This window comes from Pocillopora damicornis, chromosome 3, assembly GCF_964200805.1.
Source record: "Pocillopora damicornis chromosome 3, jaPocDami1.2, whole genome shotgun sequence".
NCBI classification, from domain to species: Eukaryota; Metazoa; Cnidaria; class Anthozoa; order Scleractinia; family Pocilloporidae; genus Pocillopora; species Pocillopora damicornis.
The window spans coordinates 11,495,534-11,519,087 of NC_142672.1; the positions used below are offsets into that span (position 1 = coordinate 11,495,534).

At 36.4% G+C, this 23,554-nt stretch overlaps 2 protein-coding genes across 11 annotated transcripts in view; one reads left to right on the top strand and one right to left on the bottom strand.

Moving 5' to 3' along the window:
- Positions 1–12,273, bottom strand: LOC113667051 (oxidative stress-induced growth inhibitor 1). Of its 9 annotated transcripts, none has more exons than XM_089198987.1 (5): positions 9,065–9,200; positions 8,012–8,091; positions 3,974–4,051; positions 2,476–2,609; positions 1–2,130 (listed from the first exon to the last, which is right to left on the bottom strand). In XM_089198987.1, the coding sequence occupies exons 3-5, from the start codon at positions 4,017–4,019 to the stop codon at positions 841–843; spliced, it is 1,470 nt and encodes a 489-aa protein (XP_089055113.1). In that variant the 5' UTR covers positions 4,020–4,051; positions 8,012–8,091; positions 9,065–9,200; the 3' UTR covers positions 1–840. The 9 variants fall into 9 exon arrangements, with proteins under 9 accessions (XP_089055113.1, XP_089055118.1, XP_089055115.1 ...); XM_089198992.1 differs by having other exon boundaries at positions 3,974–4,048; positions 9,065–9,181; XM_089198989.1 differs by lacking the exons at positions 8,012–8,091; positions 9,065–9,200 and adding an exon at positions 12,082–12,273.
- LOC113667090 (lysophosphatidylcholine acyltransferase 2) overlaps positions 9,737–23,554 on the top strand; it is a 20,286-nt gene continuing 6,468 nt past the window's right edge. Inside the window, exons 1-13 of one of the 2 annotated variants that reach the window (XM_089198985.1) lie at positions 9,737–9,869; positions 16,337–16,479; positions 16,846–17,066; positions 17,835–17,969; positions 18,880–18,921; positions 19,520–19,569; positions 19,958–19,992; positions 20,469–20,523; positions 20,634–20,663; positions 20,757–20,809; positions 21,087–21,212; positions 22,093–22,243; positions 22,395–22,493. In XM_089198985.1, coding sequence (XP_089055111.1) covers positions 9,867–9,869; positions 16,337–16,479; positions 16,846–17,066; positions 17,835–17,969; positions 18,880–18,921; positions 19,520–19,569; positions 19,958–19,992; positions 20,469–20,523; positions 20,634–20,663; positions 20,757–20,809; positions 21,087–21,212; positions 22,093–22,243; positions 22,395–22,493 — 1,143 coding nt within the window. In that variant the 5' untranslated portion in view covers positions 9,737–9,866. Of the gene's footprint in view, positions 9,870–14,651; positions 14,906–16,336; positions 16,480–16,845; positions 17,067–17,834; positions 17,970–18,879; positions 18,922–19,519; positions 19,570–19,957; positions 19,993–20,468; positions 20,524–20,633; positions 20,664–20,756; positions 20,810–21,086; positions 21,213–22,092; positions 22,244–22,394; positions 22,494–23,554 lie in introns of those variants that run through there. The other variant, XM_027182891.2, reaches the window with a different exon arrangement.

Here is a 23,554-nt window from a genome sequence, read left to right on the forward strand (position 1 = left end):
TAAGACAAATCCAGTTTTTTAATGAAAGGTGTTTTTTGTCCAGCAAACTACAAGCCTTTTATATATTATGGTGGAATAAATACAAGTCTTCTAGCCTTTGCTAGTCGTTTAGTAAAATGAACTTATAGGTCCAACTCTTTAAGTTAAAAATTTTACAATTCACTAATGACAAGTTGTTACATTGCCTTCAAATGTTGCACAAGTTCTCTGTAGGAAACTTTGTTTGAACAAGCACAGCCAAAATACAAAAATTTGGAGAGAAATAAATGGCTCCCTATAAAAACTGTAAATAAAAACAAAAGTACCATAATTTGACAATTAAAGTAGTCCAATTTTTCTTTGATACACTCTGGCACCTCATAGATCACTACCCCATAACTACACAAAGAAAAAACTTCTACTGTTCAAGATACAATGTAAGGGTTATACACAATTTATACACGACAATATCATGAACACAATTACCCAGTATGTTAAAGGCTGAGGTCATATCAGCCACCCAAAAGAACACATGAAACTTAACAACTTCAACTTGATGATGGACAGCAATTTGACCTTGTCTCATTCGAGTCTAAAATGACCAGTAAATGAGATATGGAAAATTTTAGTGAAGCATAACATTGAACTACGAGTCGGATGTAATTGTTTCAACCTTAAAGATATCTATTAAATATGATTTTTTGCACCACATTTTTAAAAAAAGGGAAGATTGGTTTTTTGAGGTCTTACCAACAAATTATTAAATTAGAATAAAGTTAATAAAAAATACATCTAAATATTTAAATAAATCTTATATTCCACCATGTGCTAAGTTTTTTTTCCCCAGGTTCAGAGAGAAAACTATTCCTCTTCCTTCATGAGATGATTTGCAATACCTAGTGCACCTCCAATGCCAAAGCGGACGAAGTTGTCTCCAATCAGAGGGCCAACTGCAAACAAGCCTGGTTCCAGAACAGTCTCATAACTAAAGGGATTAATATTGATAGGATTCCCCTTGCTATCAATTTTCTTTGCAGGATTACTTCCAAGTTCACTAGTATTGACATCAGACAGGAAAGAAAGATCTGGAACTGCACCAACCAACACAAAAACATTCGAGACCTTCTGCTTAAAGAGGGTTCCATCAGCCTTCTTCAGAATGCACTCTTTGTCTTTACGAATCTCCACTAGGGTAGTCTTGGTGTAAGCCACATAAGAGGAATCTTTTCCATATGCTGTGGTCACCTCACCTTTGATCATTTGGCCCACTTTGTAGTACTCTGGGTACACCACACCAGGTAGCTGATTGTAAATGATTTTAGGATCATTTCCATTCCGGCGCACCACATGGATGACTGGGACACCCTTATTGCGCAGAGCTAAGACACAGTCAGCAGCAGATAATCCTGCCCCTACTACCAGACATGGGTCCATTGAATGTGCAATCTCACTAAGTTCTCCTAAATAACTGTCTATACGATCCATCTTGTGGCAGACAAATGGAAGGTTTTCTCCAGGAATTCCTAGTAGCTTTGGGACATTGCTTCCTGTGGCAAGGACAACATTGTATGCATGCACAACAAACAGTTCGGGCATGCTCGGAAAAGTCTCCCTAACACCTTGAATTTCCCAGCAGCCTTCTCTGTGAATGCTAGACATTCTGCAGTGGCAGTTAGTATAATCAGCAGGATTTACACGTTTGACTGACAACACCTTGGCATCATTCCAAAAGTTTGATGCAATGTTGGTATAATTGACATAGTCCTTGTAGTATTCCGCAATGTGGCTTGTTGTTGCCCGATCATAACTGTAACCATCACTTTTCACTCCATTTGTGACAAGATTACATGGTTTGCGCACAGTTGAAGAGCGATGAGCCCTTAACCAGTCTTGAAAATCACACCCTGGTAATTCAAGCCAGTTATTAAGGCTGAGGGTCAGCTGGGATCCTTGCATATGATGCCAAGATCCTCCAGGGGGCCCACTCCCCATGACCAGATGTTTCACAGCTCTGTTTTCATTGTGATGCCACTTGAGACACGAACCTTGGTCTTTACCCAGGTCAGCATTGGGTCGCAGTAACTGGTCAAACAACAGGGCAACAGGATTTAAAGAGCGCCCTTCTAATCCCTCACTCAAGTACTCCAAATCCTAAAAATGTTTCAGACAAAAAAATTCGATATCACTTGCATTTAAAATAAATGAGATTTTCTCTTGCTATTTTCACTACATTACTAACTCATTGTTTCTTGTGATGAGAAAATGAAAATGAGAATGTGAGGAAATAAGTGTTTTTGAAAGACATCTCTAAACTGAAAAAACTATCATTAACCATCAATTATCAATGATCCAAATTATTCCATCACTAATCATTTCACAACTGACTTAATCAATCAGGCAGGAAATTGAGCCATTATATGCTGAAAAGGCAAGAAGGAAATTAAACTTCCCTCAAAATTGTTTGGCTAGTTTCATTTAATCTGTGGTTAAACTTACAGTGTCCAGCAGTGATTTTCCAGGTTCCTCGGACAGCTTCTGGTCAAGAATAACATTTGGATGCTGATGAGGAATGTAGTATGGTACATTTCCAGATAACAAATAGGACAGACTTAAAGCACTAGGACCATTTCCTGCAAAACAAAGAGGGTCAACAACATCAATTTTTTTTCAGATAATCAATACACAAAGATCATAAAATCATTTAACATATTAATTGTGCATATTACCCTTTCACCCAGGGATCTGACAGTAATTATGATCTCATCTAAAGCCACATTTATCGTTTTATTTTCTTTTACTTTTAACAAGACCCTATTTCCTTGTTGACAACTTTTACCATACTCATCACCTGCCCATTCTACAATGTATTGAAAATGGTAGGAGAGTTAACAGGCAAAAACACATTTTGAGGTATAAAGGTCAATTAATTCTTGTTTCTGATTTTCCATCTTAAGATTGGCAAATTAAAAAACTATGGTAATTTTGCATTTTCTTAGCATGGGGTGTGAATTCAAATGCATTGAAATAAACAAATTAAACTGATTTTTTTTTTTGTTTTCATTTATTTACAACACAAATCTTGAATACAAATAAGACAAAAAAATCATGCAGAGTAATTGTAGCAGTTGTTTTTCAGAGCATAACCAAGAAAAATAACCACAAATAAATCGCAGGCATAGTTTGCGTGCCGAGAAGGTTATTATTTTGCAAATTGTGCTTGCAGGAGGGAGGCCTACAATCTAAAACAACTACTAAGAAAATTAGCCAATCATTCAAGTCACTCATCACCCACTGATAACATGATGAAAGGCTGGAGAACCCTAATGCACGGACAACCTATATAATGTTTTAGGAATTCATGACTTGCATTGTTTGCAGAGATCAGTAGCCTTTGGGCAAGACATTGCTATTGGAGAAGCATTTGCCAACTGGATTGAAAAATATAAGGAAAAACAAAGATTCAGGTTCAGTAATACTGAAATTGTATAAGAGCCTATTTCCTAGATTACCTATAAAAAAAAAAAATAAAAATTTAAAAAAAAAAAACACCTCTACTCTGAATTTGACAAATAAACTGTTGAAGTTTTCCTTGATTACACACTGCCCAGTTAGTAGCATTCTTGTGCAAAGAAGCTTGAAATAGATTACTGACTCTATGAGGCATGGATCGTGGGAACATAATTTGCACTCTGTCCAACAAAATGCACGCAATCTGATAATTACAATTTGGTCAGTCTTATCCTAGAAATGAATATAGCAGGATGAAGGGATGAATAAGATCCACAAATCTAGCCATGTATTTTAATTAGAAAAACTGCTACTTGAAAACTCGTGTGAATTGTCAGGTGTTGACAGTATCTGTTTACCTACATTTTCCTGAGAAAGACTCCATGCATATGTTATAATTCTATATTTTAATGAGGAAAATTCAAATGCAAGTACAAATTCAATTTTATGTTTGAAATCTGGGCATTTTAGAACAACATATACTTACCTATCACCACTACTTCATATTCATCGTCACAGGAATACAGCGACATTTGAGTGACAGGTTCTTGTTCCAAGCAGACTACTGTAAACAAAAAGGGAAAATGTTATTACAGTGCTGTTGCTTTTGGGATTATTTCCGAGCTAAATTTGCAAAAATGTAAGCCTCCAAAAACTTGATACAACGACCTCACCCTACAGCTTGCCTGTTCTCACAAGTAAGGTACAGGGTTTTGAAAAGATAACAGCTTGTATTGGCCTAGAACAACAACAAATGAAATGCAGCAAATAGCGAGTGTATTTCCATTCGTTACAATGAATCAGCAAAGGTTTTACTTTGCATAAATTAAGCTCTAAGTATGTAAACACAATATCGTGACTCCCATTCTAATCTTGATTTCCAACAAGAAATCTTTTGAAAAGTTAAGTTGAAAAATATTAGAACTTGAAAATTGTCTTCAAATATGGCGAAGTAATGAAATCCTCAGCTTGAATAGGGATTTATCAAGACGGAACACCGAATTAAATAATTGATTGCTACTAATTTGGTGGTTAGAATATTGTAGTGACCTTCACTGAATTCAAAATAATATTTAGTCGAAGTCTGTACAAAGAGGTAAATTTATATTAAACGAAGTGCTGGCACTTCAGCAAGTTCAAAAACTCTCGTAAGTGGTATTATGTCTAACCAGCATGCGAAGAATTGGGAGTTCGTCGTCGTAATTCGAACGGAGAATTTTCGGCAAGCCAATGTGAAAAAACGAGAATCATTCGGAAAAGATTTCTCCAATAACAACAACCCGTTGATGCTGTTCATTTTCTCGTTACATAAAATATAAAAATAAAATGAGTGAAATAACTTCGAGTCTGAATCGTGGAAACGTTAAAGAGAAGTGAAGCTGCAAAAAATTTAAGCCGAGTAAACTGCGGAAGCTAACATCTCCCAAAACTGAAAGACCACGTGTGATAGCCGAAAAATTGCTTTCGAAATTATTTCAAGTTCCCTTTAGCACAGTTACCGGAATTGCTCCTCCCAAATCCTACCTCGCTGAGTATGTCCGCGAGCTTCGACGGCGACAAGTGTAAAGATCTTTCCTCACGAGATCCAAATCTTTAGTAACGCAATCATTACTCGACTGTTATTCTATTTATAGCTGTTCACGTGGACGTGTTTTTACTGTGGTCAAAGCGATGGATAGGAGTTGTAGCTAAAACTCCAAAAGATACATTTACGCCTCTCCTGAGCGTCAAATGTAACTACGAGTTATACCTGACTCATGGCCGCGAATACAGTTGTGGATTACTGCCTCACAAATGAATGATCATCTAGTTCCCAGACTCTCTCTTTAATGTGAATAACAAATAACATTGAAGAACGTTGGGAACCCGAAGACAATATTAATCATAACATGACCTTTAAAAGTTAATCTTTGTTCCTAAAGAGAAGGTTCATTACAATCATTCTTAGAAGCTCTTTTGAAAATTCCTGCTGCCACGAATGAAATATGTATGTAGGTAAAATTTCCGCACAGCTCCTTTCAACATTATGCGTTCAATTCAGATTTGTTAAACAATAGCATGGGGCTGTGCGGAAATTTTACCGATCATTTTCCTAGAAAATATGTCATATTCCTACGCATGGGTATTTAATTGCGCTGTCTCTTTGGCTTAATGTCAATAAATTTATTCTTAAAGTTACCTGAACCATCGTCTTCACTTCGCCAGACTTTGTTTTTAATGACCTGTGGGCTTTCTTAGAAACCATGGGAAATTGCTTTTCGGCAACTTTGAAGTTAAAGAATGGAAAAAGCTGATATAACAACTGCACTGGTCTAAACAGAATTGCCTTCTAGCTACCGGTGTGTTCCGGTTCGGTCTCAGTGATATTTCACACTCGCGCTGATTTGATTAAGAGGTAAAATTTCTGCACAGCCCCATCCTACATTATTCCTTCAGTTCTTGGATAGAGAAAACAATGACAAAAACAATACATTGCCATTGGGAAACAGATTTGTTTTACAATTAGTATGGGGCTGTGCGGAAATTTTGCCAAGATCATTAATATCAACAAGTTGTTTGATATATTGACACGTTGAACAAATTACCCAAACAGATGGCTCAACGACGATCTGTGTGATGCGAACGTTCTGCACAGATGGAAACTCCAATACCAAGTAGCAAATTTAGAGACGCTGTGCTCGGAATGAACTGTCATTGTGCAGAATGCCTATTGTTCTTGCGTAATTTACTTACATTAGCAAAAAATATAGATCTGTATTATTAGTAGCGAAGCGTGATCTGGAGAGCTTTGATTGTTCAAAGATTTCGCAGGCTTTCCTCCTCAGGGAATATTGCTTTAACTCATTGCTGTTCAAGGCGGAACTAAGAAAAAATAGCTTAGATAGTTATTGTTTATGCTCTTGTCAGAAAAAATCACACATTACGTGTATGTGTTACAAACTGGATGAGCGTTCGATTTTGAAACCGTCCGTTACATTTTCATCTCTTTCTGCGTCTTGTTCAACAAACACTTTGGTATTATCATTACCCGTTTATGGTTCGATTTTCATCGGAAAAATCCACCTGAACAATTCTTCTATGATAATAAGGACGTAATGAAGTCTTAAAAGTCACTTTGACACTTGTTTCTTCGAAACGAAAAAAAAGTTACACACTGTGTTAAGTTGAAATCACGCATTGATTTTTTCTACTGCCTTAGTGTTGGTGAGCCAATGAGCCTCCCGTGAGTTGTGTTTTCATTATATCCTTTGAATTTTTTCTTGGAGGTCAAAGCCTCGAGAAGCTTAGCACCCCATAGGGCGTTTTGCCGCTTTAACCCTTTAACTATAGATCAAATTTGTAATTCTCCTTATTGTCAACCGTACAATTCTTATAATGTTAGTTCAGAGAATTTAGTATTGGATCAACTAATTATCCCCAAATTGATATTTTTCTTTATTCTCATCACTTATCTGGTTAATATTGTATTGATATTGTAAGGAGAAATTCTGTCTTGGTCACTCATGGGAGTTAAAGGGTTCGGCGCGGCGAGGGAGGCTCGGGTGGATCAGGATCCATCACCAAAAGCGCTCACAGAGATTTAACGCGAGTCAACCCCAGCCTCGTTCTCACGTGTGCGCGGTTGCATTTCCAATATGGCGCTGGGAACTGTAACAATGTTGTCAAGAGGTATTTTATATAATGGTTGCTGAAGGGGTCTAGCTTGCTTGCGCCAGTGTGGGCCTGATTTTCTTTTCATATTTTCTGCCTGGTAGTATTATTATGGAATATTTTGGCGTCAAGGAGAAAAGTTTCTCATAAATGAGAAAAACGGTGTAGTTTGAGAAAATGTATAATTGTGTGTACATAATAGTCACAACAAAAGCCAACGAGAACGCAGTTGACTATTTAAATTTGTTGTGTGGGAGAAATCACCATTCTTCGAGAAATTTTTACCTCCGTTGATGATAACATGCAGCAGTTCAACCTAACTTCTGTCACATCTTTGTGCTAGGTTCAGCAGGAAAGGAAGAACACACAAGCATAACTATCATATTCATTTTTGGTGGCTTATTTCTTTGTTTTAGTTTCTTTTGTGAAGTGAAATGTGATTGAATGTCTTGTATTGGCAGCAGCATCATAAATAGACTGCTGACAAAATGCTCTGCTCTCGACTTGGAGCAAAATCTATGTACTAGACGAAACAGCACACATTTGTGAGACAAGATACAAGAAGTCTACACCGCTGAAGATGTCTGATCGAGTCAACTTTCTTTTTTTTCGATTATCATCGGCTCGAAACAATTTAGGGCTACTGTGTTGCTCTAAATCAGTTGTTTCGAACTTTAAAATGATAATCGCCAAGGCAAAGATTTTTGTATCTTTCTCTGTGGTCGTTAAGTTGTTTCAGGCTTTGAAACCATCATGCCTATGGACGTCTCTATTCTTTTTAAGGCCGCAAGTGAAGCAGGCAAACGTATCGCCCCTCATTCCCAGCTTTGTCAGTCACCAGCGCCCAAGAAAAATGTGAGAAAAGAAGACCTACTTTATTCTTCCTGAGGCACAAACTTTCAACACTTGGACTAGTGGCTTGCTTTTCAGCGGAAGAGAAGCGACGTTAACCTCCTAGGCAGTAAAGTTTTTCACTGATTAGAAAGTTGTTGTGGTTTTGTTTAGTTTTTTAATTACTATTATTATTATTATCAGAATTATTTTGTCTTGGCAAGATCTTCAAAATTGTCACGATTCCTTAAACTTCCTAGTTGGCCAATTCCTTAAAAAAATTCATAAAAAATCTTCAAGTTTTCACTCAGTTAATTGACTGGTTACGTAACATGAAGGACACTATGCACGTTTTTCACGCAATGATAAATTCACAAATCACGCTTCTAAAAATTTCACGCGTAGCCGAATATGTTTTCGCTCTAAGCACGTGCTATGTCTTCATATGCTATCCTCATAACAGATAATCTGAGGTTTTCCGTCAAGCATACTTGTATCTATATCGGTTTAGGCAATATTTAGAGTCTGGCGATGTATGTTTGATTTTAAAGAACAATTTTTTCTCCCTGGATCAATTTAAAATAGTCCTCACATTATGAAAATATTTGTTGAATTGATTTTGCATGCTTTTGTAACCGCTGAAAACTTCATTCCATTCACAAAAGCAAAACACGAATACGGTTAGTTATACCGGATTTAGCTGAGAGAAAATCAGAAACAGAAAATTTGAATTTCCTGATAGGGTTCAAGTAGTTATTCACTTATTTTCATATTTTCAATATGCTAAATTTGAAGGCGAGAGACATCAGTCCTGCGGCTTCTACGAAAAAGGGCATTTTAAACTGTGTTCAACAAAACAGCTTAAACGGCTGGATTAATAAAGAGCCGGCGTAAAAGTGCCCCATTACGTGCAAGGAAAGGTTCTGGTCTGGCTGAACTTGAACCAAACACTCTGCCGTCTCTAATTACCACACTGGCTTCAATTTTCAATTCTGATAACAAATCAAGTGCATTCTTTCATAAGAATGTTAGTAACATCCCTTTTTAGTACGTGATGATGTCGAGGGATGAGTTAAAGATAAGAACAATTACCCACCGTGAGCTAGCTTCTTTCCGTGTTAGAAGGCGTGAAAGCGATCCATTCAAGGGCAAAGCAGCTGCTCAAGTCAAAGGAAAAAACCTAGTAAACTGAACACTGAAGCTCTTGTCATCCCCTAAGGTCAAATATCTTTCTCGTTCCGCTTTATTGGACAATTATATAAATGCGTCAAATTTTACTGCTGAAGTATTTAGAACCTCATTGTTATAATTAGTAGGTGCTTAGCAATCCCTGAGCAACAAAAGGTTACGCACGTTTAAGCAGCTTATCACGGGTTTGATTCCAAAATATCGCGAAAATAGCTTAAAAACTGCTGATAAGTTTAAAACATCAACTATCTTAAATACGCAAAACTTTAGACGGTTTGAAATGCCTGGAATCTCATTTGGTGGCTCTAAAACCAATTGGGCCGCATATATTCATTACGTCATTGGTCAAATACAATTAACATGAAGAAGACATTTGAATTAGAAAGAGTTCATCTAAAAAGGATTAACTGGCTCGATAAACCAATAGAGCCATCAAATCATTTCATTGCTGAGATAAACCAATATGATGGGATTTGCATCATTTTCAGACGATATCAATGCTTAGAAATCAATATTGTACGTTCTGAGGCCGTGTGTTCGTTCCCTAAGACATTCAACCCATGCAATACCTTGTAAATACTTAAAAGAATACAATCTGATAAACAAGTGAGACCGATAATCTTTGTAAAAATTCCTTGACTTGGAATTTGTTGACCTCGATCGGCTCCAGGGGATAAAGCCAGCATTTTGCTCTCCCCGCTCTTGGACTGATGGTATGTATTATATTACTTATTATATTTTCCATGAGTAAATTATCTTCAAACGAAATATTTCTGTTCTCAACTTGCTGGTGTTCTACTTTAGATCCCAGTGATTTTTCACACTGTGCGAGGCCTTATTCTTGCAGCATAATAACGAACATGTCTTTGATACTGAGCAGAGTTAGTAACACCCATAGGGAAACTTGGAGAGCAGTGATTTATTGGGACGATTTTTAAAGCATAGTGCGATAAAGTCGATGGTCTTGACCATACCGTCTGCCGGCTCTTGAAAATTATTTCTAAGTGATAAGATAATTTTTAGTCGTAATTGTGTTTCTTAGTAAATCGACTTGAAAATCAAGATATTAAATCAATATCTTTCTAGCACTTTCTCCTTTCTTTTTTTCTAGCTATATATTACAGCCCTTTCATGAGCTGATGATGCAAAATAGTGCTATTTCCTATTACGTCAAGGATTTTCCGCAAGAGTAACACCTTTTGTTCTCAGCCCAATAGCTGATACCTTAATAAGGCCATAAATTTAATCTAGATGACAACGTCTTGCTACAAAAAGAATTGGCTTGTGAGGTTGACGTTAACGCCTTCATTAAGATTTTCTTATATTTCTGTGCCGCGCGAAAGCATGAGGGCAAAGGAAGCCTTCTGCCCTTTCCCTCATGGTGACTCAAGTCTTTCACTCTTTTATGTCGCCTGCCTTAACGAAAATGACGACTAGTGACCAGGAATGATGAAGATTTCTATAATAACTGCCACTTAAATCGAGTCACGCTTACAATAGTGACGTCTGAAATGGCAAATGTCAATTCTCGGCCGACACCTTGATTTTTCCTCTCTTTCGCTCGATTTTCTCTTGATTTTAAATTGTTTCAAGAGAAAATAATGGCACTTTAATAATATCTTGCTTAACCTGACCGCAAAACTTTATGATTTGACAACTTGCCTCAAAAAGTTTTCATGTGCCACGCGGGCTTGTGCTTGCCATGCGCATATCTACTTTTTCTTTGCGGAGCAAAATTGTTTCAGGAATGAATTAATATTTATGCTTATAAAAGTAATGGTCTTTTGTGCAATTGAACCATTTAAGAGGCATAGCCATAGGATCTGTAGTCAGGGATTCAGTGTTGGTTAAACCTGCTATTCTGAGACTGATAAGAAGACTAATTCAGCGCTAATCAGTCTCCTTTATGTTAATAGACTGATAGATTCAATGTCTTCGAATCAGTTCCTTTTTTCGATTGACTGCTAAAACCTAGTTCACTGGTTCATTTATATCGTAACACAGAGTAGAAGCAAGAGCAGAAACTCTATTTCTTCTCAGTTTGTATTTGCAGGAAACCTTTTGAGATCTTTTGAGTCTTAGATCGCGGAGTTCTTTCTATAGCTTTATTTATCGCAGAGACATAAATGTTTAATTAAACGCACTATCGAAGCGCTAGACCGTCAAGGTGTGGCAATTTTTGGTTGTATACCTGGAAATGCTCCAAATTAACGGAATTGTTGGATAAATAATTCATTTTCTGCAGGTGTGTTCTGGATGATATTTATGCCACCATACTAGGATATTTCAGGGTGTTACATGAATTGGAAAGAAAGGAAAAAATTCACACATACCAAGTCTTAACGCGGAGAAGACACGAAACTATTTTTGCAACAAAATTTTAAAAACGAGGAAAAGTACTGACAGTTATCTTGAGTATAAAGTATCATCTGCTCTCTATGGAGTCCGTTAATGTATGATTATAAACAAAATCCAGTTTACATTGACTGGTGGTTCTATTGATATAACATAATTTTAAGGTATCACCAACAACAAAGGACAACTTTTAGCTTTGACCGGCCGCGCCTTTCTAATAAAATAATATTTATTACAATACGATAATTAAGCTGAACCCCGGACTCAAAAGCTACTTTTGCTGCTTGTTTTATTTTTAAAAGGCTTATGAAAATCCACAAAAGCAATAAGACAATCGGCTCTGAGGCAATCAGTCTACGATTATATATGTTTAGTGAAGTTGGAATATAGGGGTGGTGTCCGGTAATATCAGCCGACAACCATGTGAAAGATGGCTAGTAGATAGAAAAAAAATTATATGTTGCTGTATCTTTTAAATGTAACTGGCACAAGGCGTAATATGATGTATAGTCTATGGAAATAAAAGGCATAATTCAGACATGAATGGCAGCTAAGTTGTTATTTTCTCACCGTAATTTGTGTGGGTTTATCACTAATATCCGAAGCGTTCCCAACTGGATGTGACTATCCAACTTCTTGCCAAGTTCGTTCTAAATCAACTTGTAACGCTGAAAGCAAACGGGCTACATTTTAAGCTTTTGATGTAGGCGCCGAGCCAAATTTGAACAAACCTCAACACCTCCAATACCACAAACATTGTTCAAAAGCTGTCTTCTCCAACAGGTGGTAAAACTGGTACCCGGTGCCCGCACACGCTTTTCAGCGGTCTTCGAATTTTTGGTTTACCTCTCCTTAACTCGACTTTAAAACTTATATTAAAATTTTTTTTTTTCAGTCTTTATTTATCAATATACTTTCTCAATTCAGATTAGAAGACAAGTCCTAGAGCTTTATCGTTTTGTTATTCGGGTTTATTTTTAGGTTTTCAATTATCCTATTTCAGCAAGAGCGCGCTGTGGGCGTCGGTTTGAAGCAGGGTACTTAAATAAGACAGACACAGTCGCCTCTTTGAAGAGGAACCCGAGCGGTGAATGGCATGTGAAAAAACATTCGCACATTGTTGACTTTCACGTGCTAAAGCGAGACTAAATTGTTCATGTAAATTAGAACTTTTGCCAGAAACTAACATTTTGGCGCTATAAAGTTGGGGTGTGGCTTCTAATAGATATCCCTAACTTAACAAGAGTTGTTTTTATTTATCGCAAAAGAAATCCCAAACTGTATCTAGAGAAGAACATAATTGGAACATGAAAATTCTTTAGAAACTAATAGCTGATATCTACCTTGAGTGAGAAATAACAATTCGTTGATCGCATAACTACTTCAGAATTTGGGCTGGTGTTTTTCTGAGCTTCGTGCCATGAAGATTAAGTGCGTTCTCCAATTTCACACGAAATGTCCTTGAAATCTAAATCCTCACCTTGCAAATAGCCCTACTAGCGTATGAAATTCATCCAAGGCTTTTAAAAATCAGTTATTTAGTGTTAACAATTGAGTTTAAAACGTAAATTGGCCACCGTAAAGGTAGTTCTGTTATTCATCATCCTTATATAAAAATCAGTGAATTGATGTAAAATTAGTATTTTATCGATGAGGCGGATCGCAGTAAAAGGACGTTGACAACTTATGTCCCTCACTGATGGATAACAAAACGACCTTTGACGATCATGATTTGCTCGGAAAACAGTCAGCCCGTCAAATCATTGGTTGCAAGTATCCTTGTTTCGTTTACCCATCGGATTACTTATGAGAATTATACCCTTTGTCTTTTGTAAATGACACGTACTCATGCACGTGAACAGGACGAAATTTGAAAGAAAGACTTCTCTTGAATATCATCACATGACCTATATTGACAAAAAAAAAGCCAATTAGGGAGTTATATTAAATATTTACTCTAGTCGGATAAATTCTCAGTTGCTCTGTATTAAGGCGGCACCATTAAACAACACTTTTAAAAATCTTCTGGCTGAAGGTACCGAGTGTTGGCAATCGCCTTACTCGGCCGGGTTCCCAAAGGAGAGCTGATCTCATGAAACAAAAATAACCACAATACATTACTTACAATAGTCAACCATTTAAATTAAATAAAGCTGTAAATAAATACATATTTATTTTTACGTTTTCAATGCCTGACGCTAATCGGTAAGCTGTGTAAGGTCTCGTGGCAACCTGGTAAGAACCAGGGGTCTGATATTAACTAGGACCCAGATCTAAACGGAAATTACATTCAATATGGCGTCCGTACTTTTGAGTAGACTGGCCGCAGATGGTGGATGTTCAAGCCGTCCTGACGGGTATACTGATGTCCTTCCTTAAATTTGTTATCCTTTTGGACAGACCGCCTTGTTTAAATTCTTCCTTCCGACTGCGATCATGTTTTATGTCAAAGATCAGCGAGAAAAATAATTTTTTTTGTCAAATTTTATATCATTAGAGGTAGCAAATACCGTAGTGGGGTCAGCAACGAATCGTGAGCGAAATAAGAGATAAATTTGACGGTTTGCGTTGTCCTAATTGTTTGCGGAAAACGCTGGTGAGGTGGCTGAATTTTTATTCCGACGATAGTAGATAAAAAAAAGCGGTGTTTAAGTCTTCAGAGTATGCCGATTATGGCAAAGTTCCTCGAGATCTCGTGCGTGTAGAGCCGTTTTTAACCGCATGCACCACCTACGTGCATTACTTCCGGTAGCATGGTATTCATTATGGCTTGCAAACCATAATGACGATAACGATATCACTTTAACTTCAATTTTTCCTTTCTTTAGCTCTCGCAGCTTCCACGCTTGTTTTCGCGCCGGCGTCAGAGCGCACACTGAACTGCCTTTAACACAAATAAATTTATTGAAGTCATTGGTGCCAGTGGCTCGAACGATAATTCCGACAACTTTTGCGTATACGACTTCAACAGATACGTGACAATATTGCATTTATTTATGGTGAATAAAAAAGACGGAATATTGCGCCGCAAGTGTACGGCAAGAAATACAGGCAGGCTCATCTCTACTCCATGTTTGCCGATCATATTCGATCCCGCTAGGAGAGCTGGAGACTTGACTTCCGGTGTCGCTCGTATTTGAGACTGGGTACGAAATGTTGTGTTTACATCGATCCGCTCTAAACTCAATTTTTGACACGTTGCCTTCCATGTAATACCTAACTGGAAATTCGAGACTTTCCTCTGGTAAATCGTACCTTGGATTATTTAGTAATGCTCCCGATAATCGAGGATGAAGTGAAACGTTTTTACACCGAGCTCAACTTAGAAAAACCCATTGTACAGAATCCATTCATTCACCGATTAGTCATCACTAGTTGGAAGAAAAAAATTGAGGTAAGCCTTGCCTAAGTTATTGCGTTACTTCTAGGATTGATCTTTTCCTGACTACGCTAACATCTCGTAATAGTGTTTATTTTGCTATTAGTTTACTAGAAACATAAAAAATGAAGGTGAATTTTTGTTATAGCCTTGATAGTTTGTGCTTGTAAACCATCGTAATTGCAACGCTAACTCCTTGAAGTGAGAGAACCGTACATTGAGATGTCGTTATGAGATTCAACGTTGTCATAACGCAAAGTTTGTCAACCTTTCCAACATTAAACTACCTTTAATGCGAGAGGAAAGATTCCCGCTAATTGTGTTCACATTTTCGATGTGTGATCTCGCATCAGTATTCAATTCGAATGTCACCTGTGGACATGATTCGCTAAACCTACGAACACTCGACATATTTATTAATCTTTAACAATTTTAACCCAATGAAAATTTGTACAGCTGTTAATGTTCAAAAAACAATTTAGAAGTTGTTTCATTTTCTATTGACTTTTCAATTTTCGTTTTACAAATAGTGAAACGTCATTTTAAAATACCCTTCTTTTCGTCTGCAGACAATTTCGCCTACAGGTTATAAACAATCTGCCAGTTTACTATTATTTATGGTAAACAATAGAGATTACCTGTCAAATGAGGCATTTTAATTTCTTTAACCCTAGATCACAGATAGGTCTTATAATATTTATCATAGCTTGTTCTAAAGTGTAGCCGTCAACCTCTTCATTTTGTTCTAAGGCAGCACCATTTAAAATATGGTTGAGTACGGTACATTGCCAGTGATTTAGTACACTCTAGGCTAAAACAAAAGGACTAGGTTAAAACGATATATTTACATGTGTATTATAACAAAAGTCAACTATTTTTTATTCCAAATAGTTTAGAATTTTTAAAAGTTTAGTGTTCATTAGCCCAGTGTTAGAATCATGTTTTAATTAAGTCATTTATTGTTTAAACAAGACACTCATCGATAACAGTTCGGCAATTGAAGTGGGTAAGCTGTCTAAATATTTTCAATTATCTTATGTGATTAGTGTAATTATCATATCTCTTGGTTACTATGTAAGCTATGGTTGGTCAATTTAGCAGGCTGTATTTCAGTGTACAGCATGTTACATTCAAAAGTTTATTTGAATTTCAATCTTCCCCCTCTATTTGAGATATAATAAATATCTTACAAACCTTATCTTCTTAATCCATAGTGTGAGTTACAGAACCTCTGCTCAGCTTTATGGTCCACGGATTCACACTTGTGGCATAAATCTGAGAAAAAAAATGAGGTTCAATAACTTACAATTAACAAATCAGTTTGTAAGAGGTGTTTATTTATCCACCTTTGAAAACAGGTCTTGACTGTTATTAGTTGTACTTAATAATTTATTGAGAATGTTTGAACTTTCAATCCTGATTCCACTGTTTTGTTTCTTTTGACAGATTTTCCTATGTTTGATATTCCTTTTCCCAATTCGCCTTTTACTTGGTATTTTGCTTTTTCTGTTTGCGGGGATTTGGTGTTTTTTCACCACTTTTGGTTGGAATCCGCAAGATTTAAAGACTCCCTTAACCCCATGGAGAAGGTACTTACAAATTGATTGTAAACTCCCAAGATCATTTAGTAGTTCACCTTACTGTCTGCCATGCAATTATTATAATGTTAGATTGGAGAATTTGGTATTAGATCAATTAATAATCCCCATATTGACATTTCTCTGTATTCTCAACACTCATTTGCTTGATATTGTATTGATATTGTAAGGAGAAATTCTCTCTTGGTCACACATGGGAGTTGAAGGGTTAACAGGAAATGCCTAACTTGATATTCCATGCTCTTTAATACAATGGCTGCACATATAAGGTATAATTTTGATGGAACAAACCCATTTTTTTTAATCGATTATTATAAACCTCATTAAAGTGACTATCATTTCTCCTTGAAATATCAGATGGATGAAGGACTTCCTTCCTGTTATTGTGCGTTCAATATTGTTTGCCCTGGGCTTTCACAGAGTGAAGATAAAAGGAAAATTAGCTCTCCCATCTGAGGCTCCTGTGACAGTGATTGCTCCTCATTCTTCCTTTTTGGACATCCTGTTGTTGAGTGAATATGGAAAAGCTCCGTCAGGAATTTCAAAAATGGAAAATCTCAACAGCCCCTTTCTTGGAGGTGAGTTTGTTAGCAAAAGTGGTCATGAATTTCTATGCATCAATAGTTAAATACAGATAAAAATACTCCTACTTACCAGGTAAAAAATTTAGCTTTGTTTGTTTTTAGTGATTTAGTTTTAGTGTTTTATTGTTAGTTAGAACTGTATAGTTATTTGATTAAATTATGTATTCTTAACTTTTATTACAAAATGTTGTAAAAAAATAATAAATTAAAAATTATATCTAAGTACTTTATGAAACACAAAGTAAGTGAAATGTGACTATGATGTTCTGAACAATTATCCAATTTCATGTCTTCCCATGAACTCTCTTTGAATCACAAATAGTTCACATTTGCCTAATGTATTATTTGAAAACTTTTAGTGATGTGAAATGATTTTAAATAATGTTATGACAATGATTAATAGACCTCATTTATCCTCCTTCAGTTATACCTCTCATATGCCTTTTAACTTGATTTGCTCTTACTGTCTTAAAAAGGGTCCATTAAGATTGAAGGCCTTGAGCAAGGCATAATTTTCACTATAACCAGTCTGCATGTATGTTATTATTGTTTTCAAATCTTACTCTAAAATCTCTGTCTAAGAAGTAAGAGGAGGCTCACAAAGTTGACATGTAATAATAATTTCATGAGGTGGAAAAATGAACCTTTAATTTCTCAAATAAGGTCTGGGTTTTAACACCTAAGGGGCACTCCTCTACCTAAATTCCCCTTAAGTAACCTTCCCCTCAGGTCAATAGTTATAGCCAGATTTCTTTTTTTCAGGTTTTTTTCGATGTCTTGAGTGCATTGGTGTTTCAAGAGATATCACAAAATCCAGACAAACAGCTGTCAAGGATTTACAATACAGAACAATCACCACAAGAGGCCAGTGGCCACATATATGTATTTTTCCTGAAGGTAATATTTACACGTACCATTGTCAATCAAGATAAGATTGCCTGGATGATTTAAGTGATTCAGTTTATAAAGTTAGAAAGAATTGTTGCTTGTTAAGGATATTCATTTTTAAATAAGTAACTAGTCAGTGTATTCAAGCCTTCAGAATTAAATGAAGAACAGTTAACGTACAATGTTGTTCATTTGGACTGCCTTATCAGTTCTGTCACATTGATCTTGGTTTGAAACCTAACAAAAGCAGACTTAAAATACATTTAAGTTCACATGGCCACCAGGTGGACAGTCAGTCATGGTTTGATGCTACTTCAGTTTACAGATTTAATGAATGTAACCGAAGAAGTTACAATTCATCGACCCAACGTTTTGACACTCCTGTCTAGTGCCTTCATCAGGGGTGATCTAAACACTGCAACAAGAGGTCCTTTTGTATGAGGTCCTTTTTTCTGACAAGGTGTAAATAGGCGTCAGGAAGTAAGCCACCATCATCACTATTTAAAGGAGCAGACTTGTTAAATTTAACTTGTAGAGAATAATTGGTTCTTGTGATGGGTGAAGGACTTGAACCTGCACATTCAATGGTTGACATGACATGGTAGTTGTAATTATTAAGTTATGAAAGGTCCCTGTTTTCTTACTGGGTGTTACAATTTCTGTTGCTCTCTTGCACTGCTCCTTCATAGCTTTCAATATTTTTAATATATTTTAATATTTAATTAACAGCTGACTGTGGCATACATCAACTGAAAGAATGGCTCAATTTCCCAGATGTTTGCCAATTTAAATTGTTTGTTGGTCTAGTAAATATCTGTTGTCAGTGATACATTTTCCAATTAGTAATAAGTTATTCTTGTTAATGATATCAAGAGAAAATTCATTGCAAAACTATTTCTCAAACTCTTTTGTACCTCAGGTACTTGTACAAACAGAAAGTGCCTAATATCTTTCAAGCCAGGTTAGTCTGCAAAATGTCAACTAAGTCTGATCTTTATGTCAGTGCAAACATGGTGGGCTGGATACTAAATGAGCTGGTTTCGCACATGACAACATGAAACTTGTGAGTCTTTGTCATAACTTTCTCAAGCTCTCTCAGTACAGCTCTCTCAGTAACTTGAAAGCAATCTAGTAATGATTGACATTTTAAGCAAGAAATCATACCTCAATACAAATCATACTTAGGGCACAATATTGAGCAAGGGGCATTTCATGTCCTGAAGAATAAGGGAATTTAGTGAGAACAAGAATAACAGTCTGACACAGTTAACTTGTATAGGTGTTAGTTAACCCTTTAACTCCCATCAGTGACCGAGGTAGAATTTCTCCTCACATTATTAATACAATATCAACCAGATAAGTGATAAGAATAAAGACAAATATCACTTTGGGGATGATTAGTTGATCCAATACTAAATTCTCTGAACTTACATTATAAGAATTGTAAGGCATCCAGTAAGGAAAGTTACAAATTTGATCTGGGATTTAAAGGGTTAACATTGTTTTGTGTGGTGTCAATTAAATTGATGTAACTAGTCAACTTGACTTTTCATTTTCAGGAGCATTTATTCCAGGATGCCCTGTGCAACCAGTTTGTCTTCACTTTCCAGTAAGATATCTTATGTACGCTGACTTGTAGTAATATTACTTAATAAACAAAATTTAGAGGTCTTTGCAAAAAATAAGTTTGCAGCTTTTTGAAATTCAACTGTTAATTTTCATAGCAAGTTTGTGTCATTGACAGTTACAAATGTCAACTGTAAGATGTGAAACCTGGAAACAACTCAAATGTGTACAAAGTAGATTAAGAAAGAAACTAACTGACAATTACTTATTTTAGTTAAGGATTTGTCACATTCTCTAGAAGGCAAGCTCTAGATAGCTCTAGAAAATGAAAAGTGATTCCTGTTGATGTTACAAAACAATAATCATTCTTTAACCCGAGATATTCATTTACATACTTATACCTTTTTTTTTTCTCTCTTTTAATTTTATAGGACTTATATGCTTGGACTTGGGATGGACCTGGAGCGTAAGTTAACCAGATATGATTTCTCCATGCTGCATAATCATTTACCAAGAGAAATTGGGTGATTGGAGAGAGAGGGGGGCAATCAGGGCTTCTGTGGGGAGATACTGATTTCACATTAGAAGTTAATCTTTTGCTTGAGGTGAAAATTAAAGTCCTTTTTCTTTTGTTGTTTGCACTGGGAATTTTGCTTCAAGAATTGCTGTCAACTTTCTTTTTCTGGATTTCATTTCCATGGAAAAATTAATCTGGGAGCTGTTGTCTGTTCTATTTCTTTCATTCAGAATATGAGATCATAATAAGTATGTAAAACTATGAAGATGCGCTGAGAACCAACTTCTTTCTGAGATAAAGAATTGTGGAATAAGAAGAATTGCCAACTGACTTATTTTCACCATAATCTTGAATAACTTGACTTGCAAGGTTAAAAATTAATTATTTGCACCATAAGAATATCTTCAAATTTTTATTTTGTACAGGTTGATATTGGGCCTGTTACTTATGTGTCAAGTGAATAATGAAGCTGAAGTAGAGGTGAGACTTTCAGCTGAGTATCTTTACAATAAGTTATTTGGTGTGCAATGGTTACTGGTGTTGACAAAATTCATTCTAGTTACTGAATATCACAATTGTTTTCCTAACAGTTTTTGCCTGTTTGGAATCCAACAGAGGAGGTAATTGTATGTGTTCAATAGTGCACCATTTTCATTCAAGCCAATTTAAATGTCAGTGTCTTTCTAACACTCCACTGAAATTTGTGGTTTCAGGAAAAGGAGAATCCTAAACTGTATTCAGAACGTGTGCAAAAGTCTATGGCAAGGTATTTTGTCACTTAGTGCTATTATAGTTCAAACTAAATGTTATTCCCTTACTGACCAAATTTCTGCTGGAAAAACTTATTTCCTTGTTAAGGGACTGACCCCCATCATGATTAAATTACCCCCCTTCCTGCTCCTTTTTTATTTTTGGAGGGGGGGGAGTGATGGGGGGAACTGAAAGTAGTGACATTTTTTCAAAGAAGAAATTTAAACTTGCTTTAGTTAATTTTATGGTACACAATAGGTTCTGATTTAAATTCAGTAACAATTTTTCATCAGATGTTTGAATGTTCCTGTGACTGGTCATTCATTTGAAGACACTTTACTTATGGAAGCGGCAACAAAGCATGGTTTACCATCTGAAGCAGGAATCATTGAATTTAAGGTCACTGCCACTAAACTAGGGTAAGTCTCCTTTTGTTAATGATATTTGGTTTGTTTGTGGAAAAGTTACAAAACATGTCATTTTTACCGACAGGGTAGGACAAGGGTGAAGTTGGTTTTTTCAATTTAGTTGATAATGTAAATTGGCTGTAGTAAAGACTTTTGAAAGCTGACATTTCAAGCATTAGCAAATGACAAAGGGCTAACGTCAGCTGTCAAAACTCTTTACAGTGGCCAATTTACATTGTCAATTCAGGTGATAAAACCAAATTATCTTGTACCCCCCTCTCCAACCCACAGACACAGTGCCATTTCTCTCAAAGCTTAACCCCTTTGAACAAAGAGATGAGTCAGTGTCCTTTTCTTGTCATAAGCACATTTAGACGTGATGATGATGATGATGATGAGGATGATTATTAACCCTTTAAACCCTTACAGTGACTAGCTTGTAATTTCTCACAGTCATACTGCTGAGTCATTTATTAAGATCATGAGAATAAAGGAAATGCCAACTCAAGAAGCTTTGATTGTTCATCAAATTCTCCTTGTCAGTACTAAAGGAAAATGTATGGAGAAGAGTGTGGAGAATATGGATACTGATGTTAGGTTTTAAAGGGTTAATCCTCAATTTATTACAGTTTTAAGTGCAGGGATTTTCATGGTACGTTTTTGTCAAGAATGAAATCGGAATCAAATGAAAAGTTGATCAGTTATTTTCATCTCAGGAACAGTTTGATAATAGTTAACGGTCACTCCTACAGAGCTTGTCACTAATCTAAACAAGGAAACATGTTGCAGTTGTACTTCTCCCCAATTGCGGTCTAATGCAGCGGATACAGGACCTGCTGACAGATGCAATGCTGGTTGTGCCCGAAATAAACTTATTTTCTCCTGTTTGTAGAGTAAATCTGGATACTGTGAAGGAACATCTGAAAATGTTTGCCGTCCTGGATTCAGATAAGGATGGTTACATTTCGTTGAAGGACTTTGCACTTCATTACAAGTTGCCAACGTCACCACAATTAAGGGAGCTCTTTTCAGTCTTTGACAGGGTAAGAGTTCAGTTGAAGTAGAAAATACGTTACTGTAGTTTATCCATCCTTATGTTATTAATCCACTACATTACTGTAAAACAGAAGTTGTTAGAAGAAGTATATTCAATAGACATAATCTGTTATTTATCCCTGTTTGGGTCTTTCATAGGAAAATAAAGGCGTCATCAGCTTCAGGGAGTACTTAATCGGATCGGTTTGTTTAGCCAGGGTAGCAGCTAAGAAGGAGGTGGCTGGGAGCGCATTAAAGGTAGTCTGTCATTTGCCTTACTTAATGGAACAATTTAGGTACAGCCTGCATCATATCACTGTGAAGGCTATGGGTCAGCTTTATTGCCTTCAGTAGGCCTCTGGTCCGCGCCCGTTTTGGCCGCCATGCCCAGTAGAAAAAAAAAAAAATGCCACGAAATTCGTTGGAGAGGTTTCTAAGTGGGTGACCTGTATTTGGAAGTTTTGTAACAAGCGGTAATGTGTCCAGTACTTCGTGTTGATGGTCTAAATGTCCAAGTCGTATGCTAAAAGAGGAAGAAAATTGAATTTCTGTACACGGCAAATTATAACGTTGATGTTGGCCCTATTTAGAATTGGTGCATCGATTAGAGAGGCGGTAGAACCCGTTTCTCAAGAAACCAGGCAGTTATCGGTTTTCAAAAGCTGCTTTTTACAGAATCTCGTGTATATAATCAAGATAGAGACATTAAGATAGTGTTGAAATTCACAGAATGAGAATATCACAGAAACTGAACACAATGGAATTTTCTTTCTTATTCCAGCAATAACATTCCAAAGATTTAAAGGGCATGTAAACCCAAAAATACATGTTTTTCTTATACTATGTAAAAAGTGGCGTAGAAAACGAATTTGAAATTAGTTTTGTCCAATTCGACTTATTTTAGGAGAAAATCGGCATTTTCAACTGAAATTCCATTTCCGGTAAAAACAATAGCGAGAAGTCGTGACGTAAGCGGTGGAACCAAAATATTGCGCAACACATATTCCCCAGTAGAACTGGTGTGGGAGTTCGTGTAAGTAGCGGTAGTTCGGAAGATGTTTTTTCAGAAGATAGCGACTCGAATGCCTTAAGCTTAGTACATGACAGCGCTGGGGATAATCCAGAATCTTCAGGAGAGTCTGGGCCACGTCCTTAACAATATGAGCCGCGTAGGGTTCACCGAAGCGATCCGCACGAAGACAGTACAGAACATGTCGACAGCGATGCGACCGTCTCGGAAACTCAGACTGGTATTTAATTTACTCTGTGATTTATTTGTATTTAACATGAAAATGCAATAAAGCGAGGGTACAATCTAA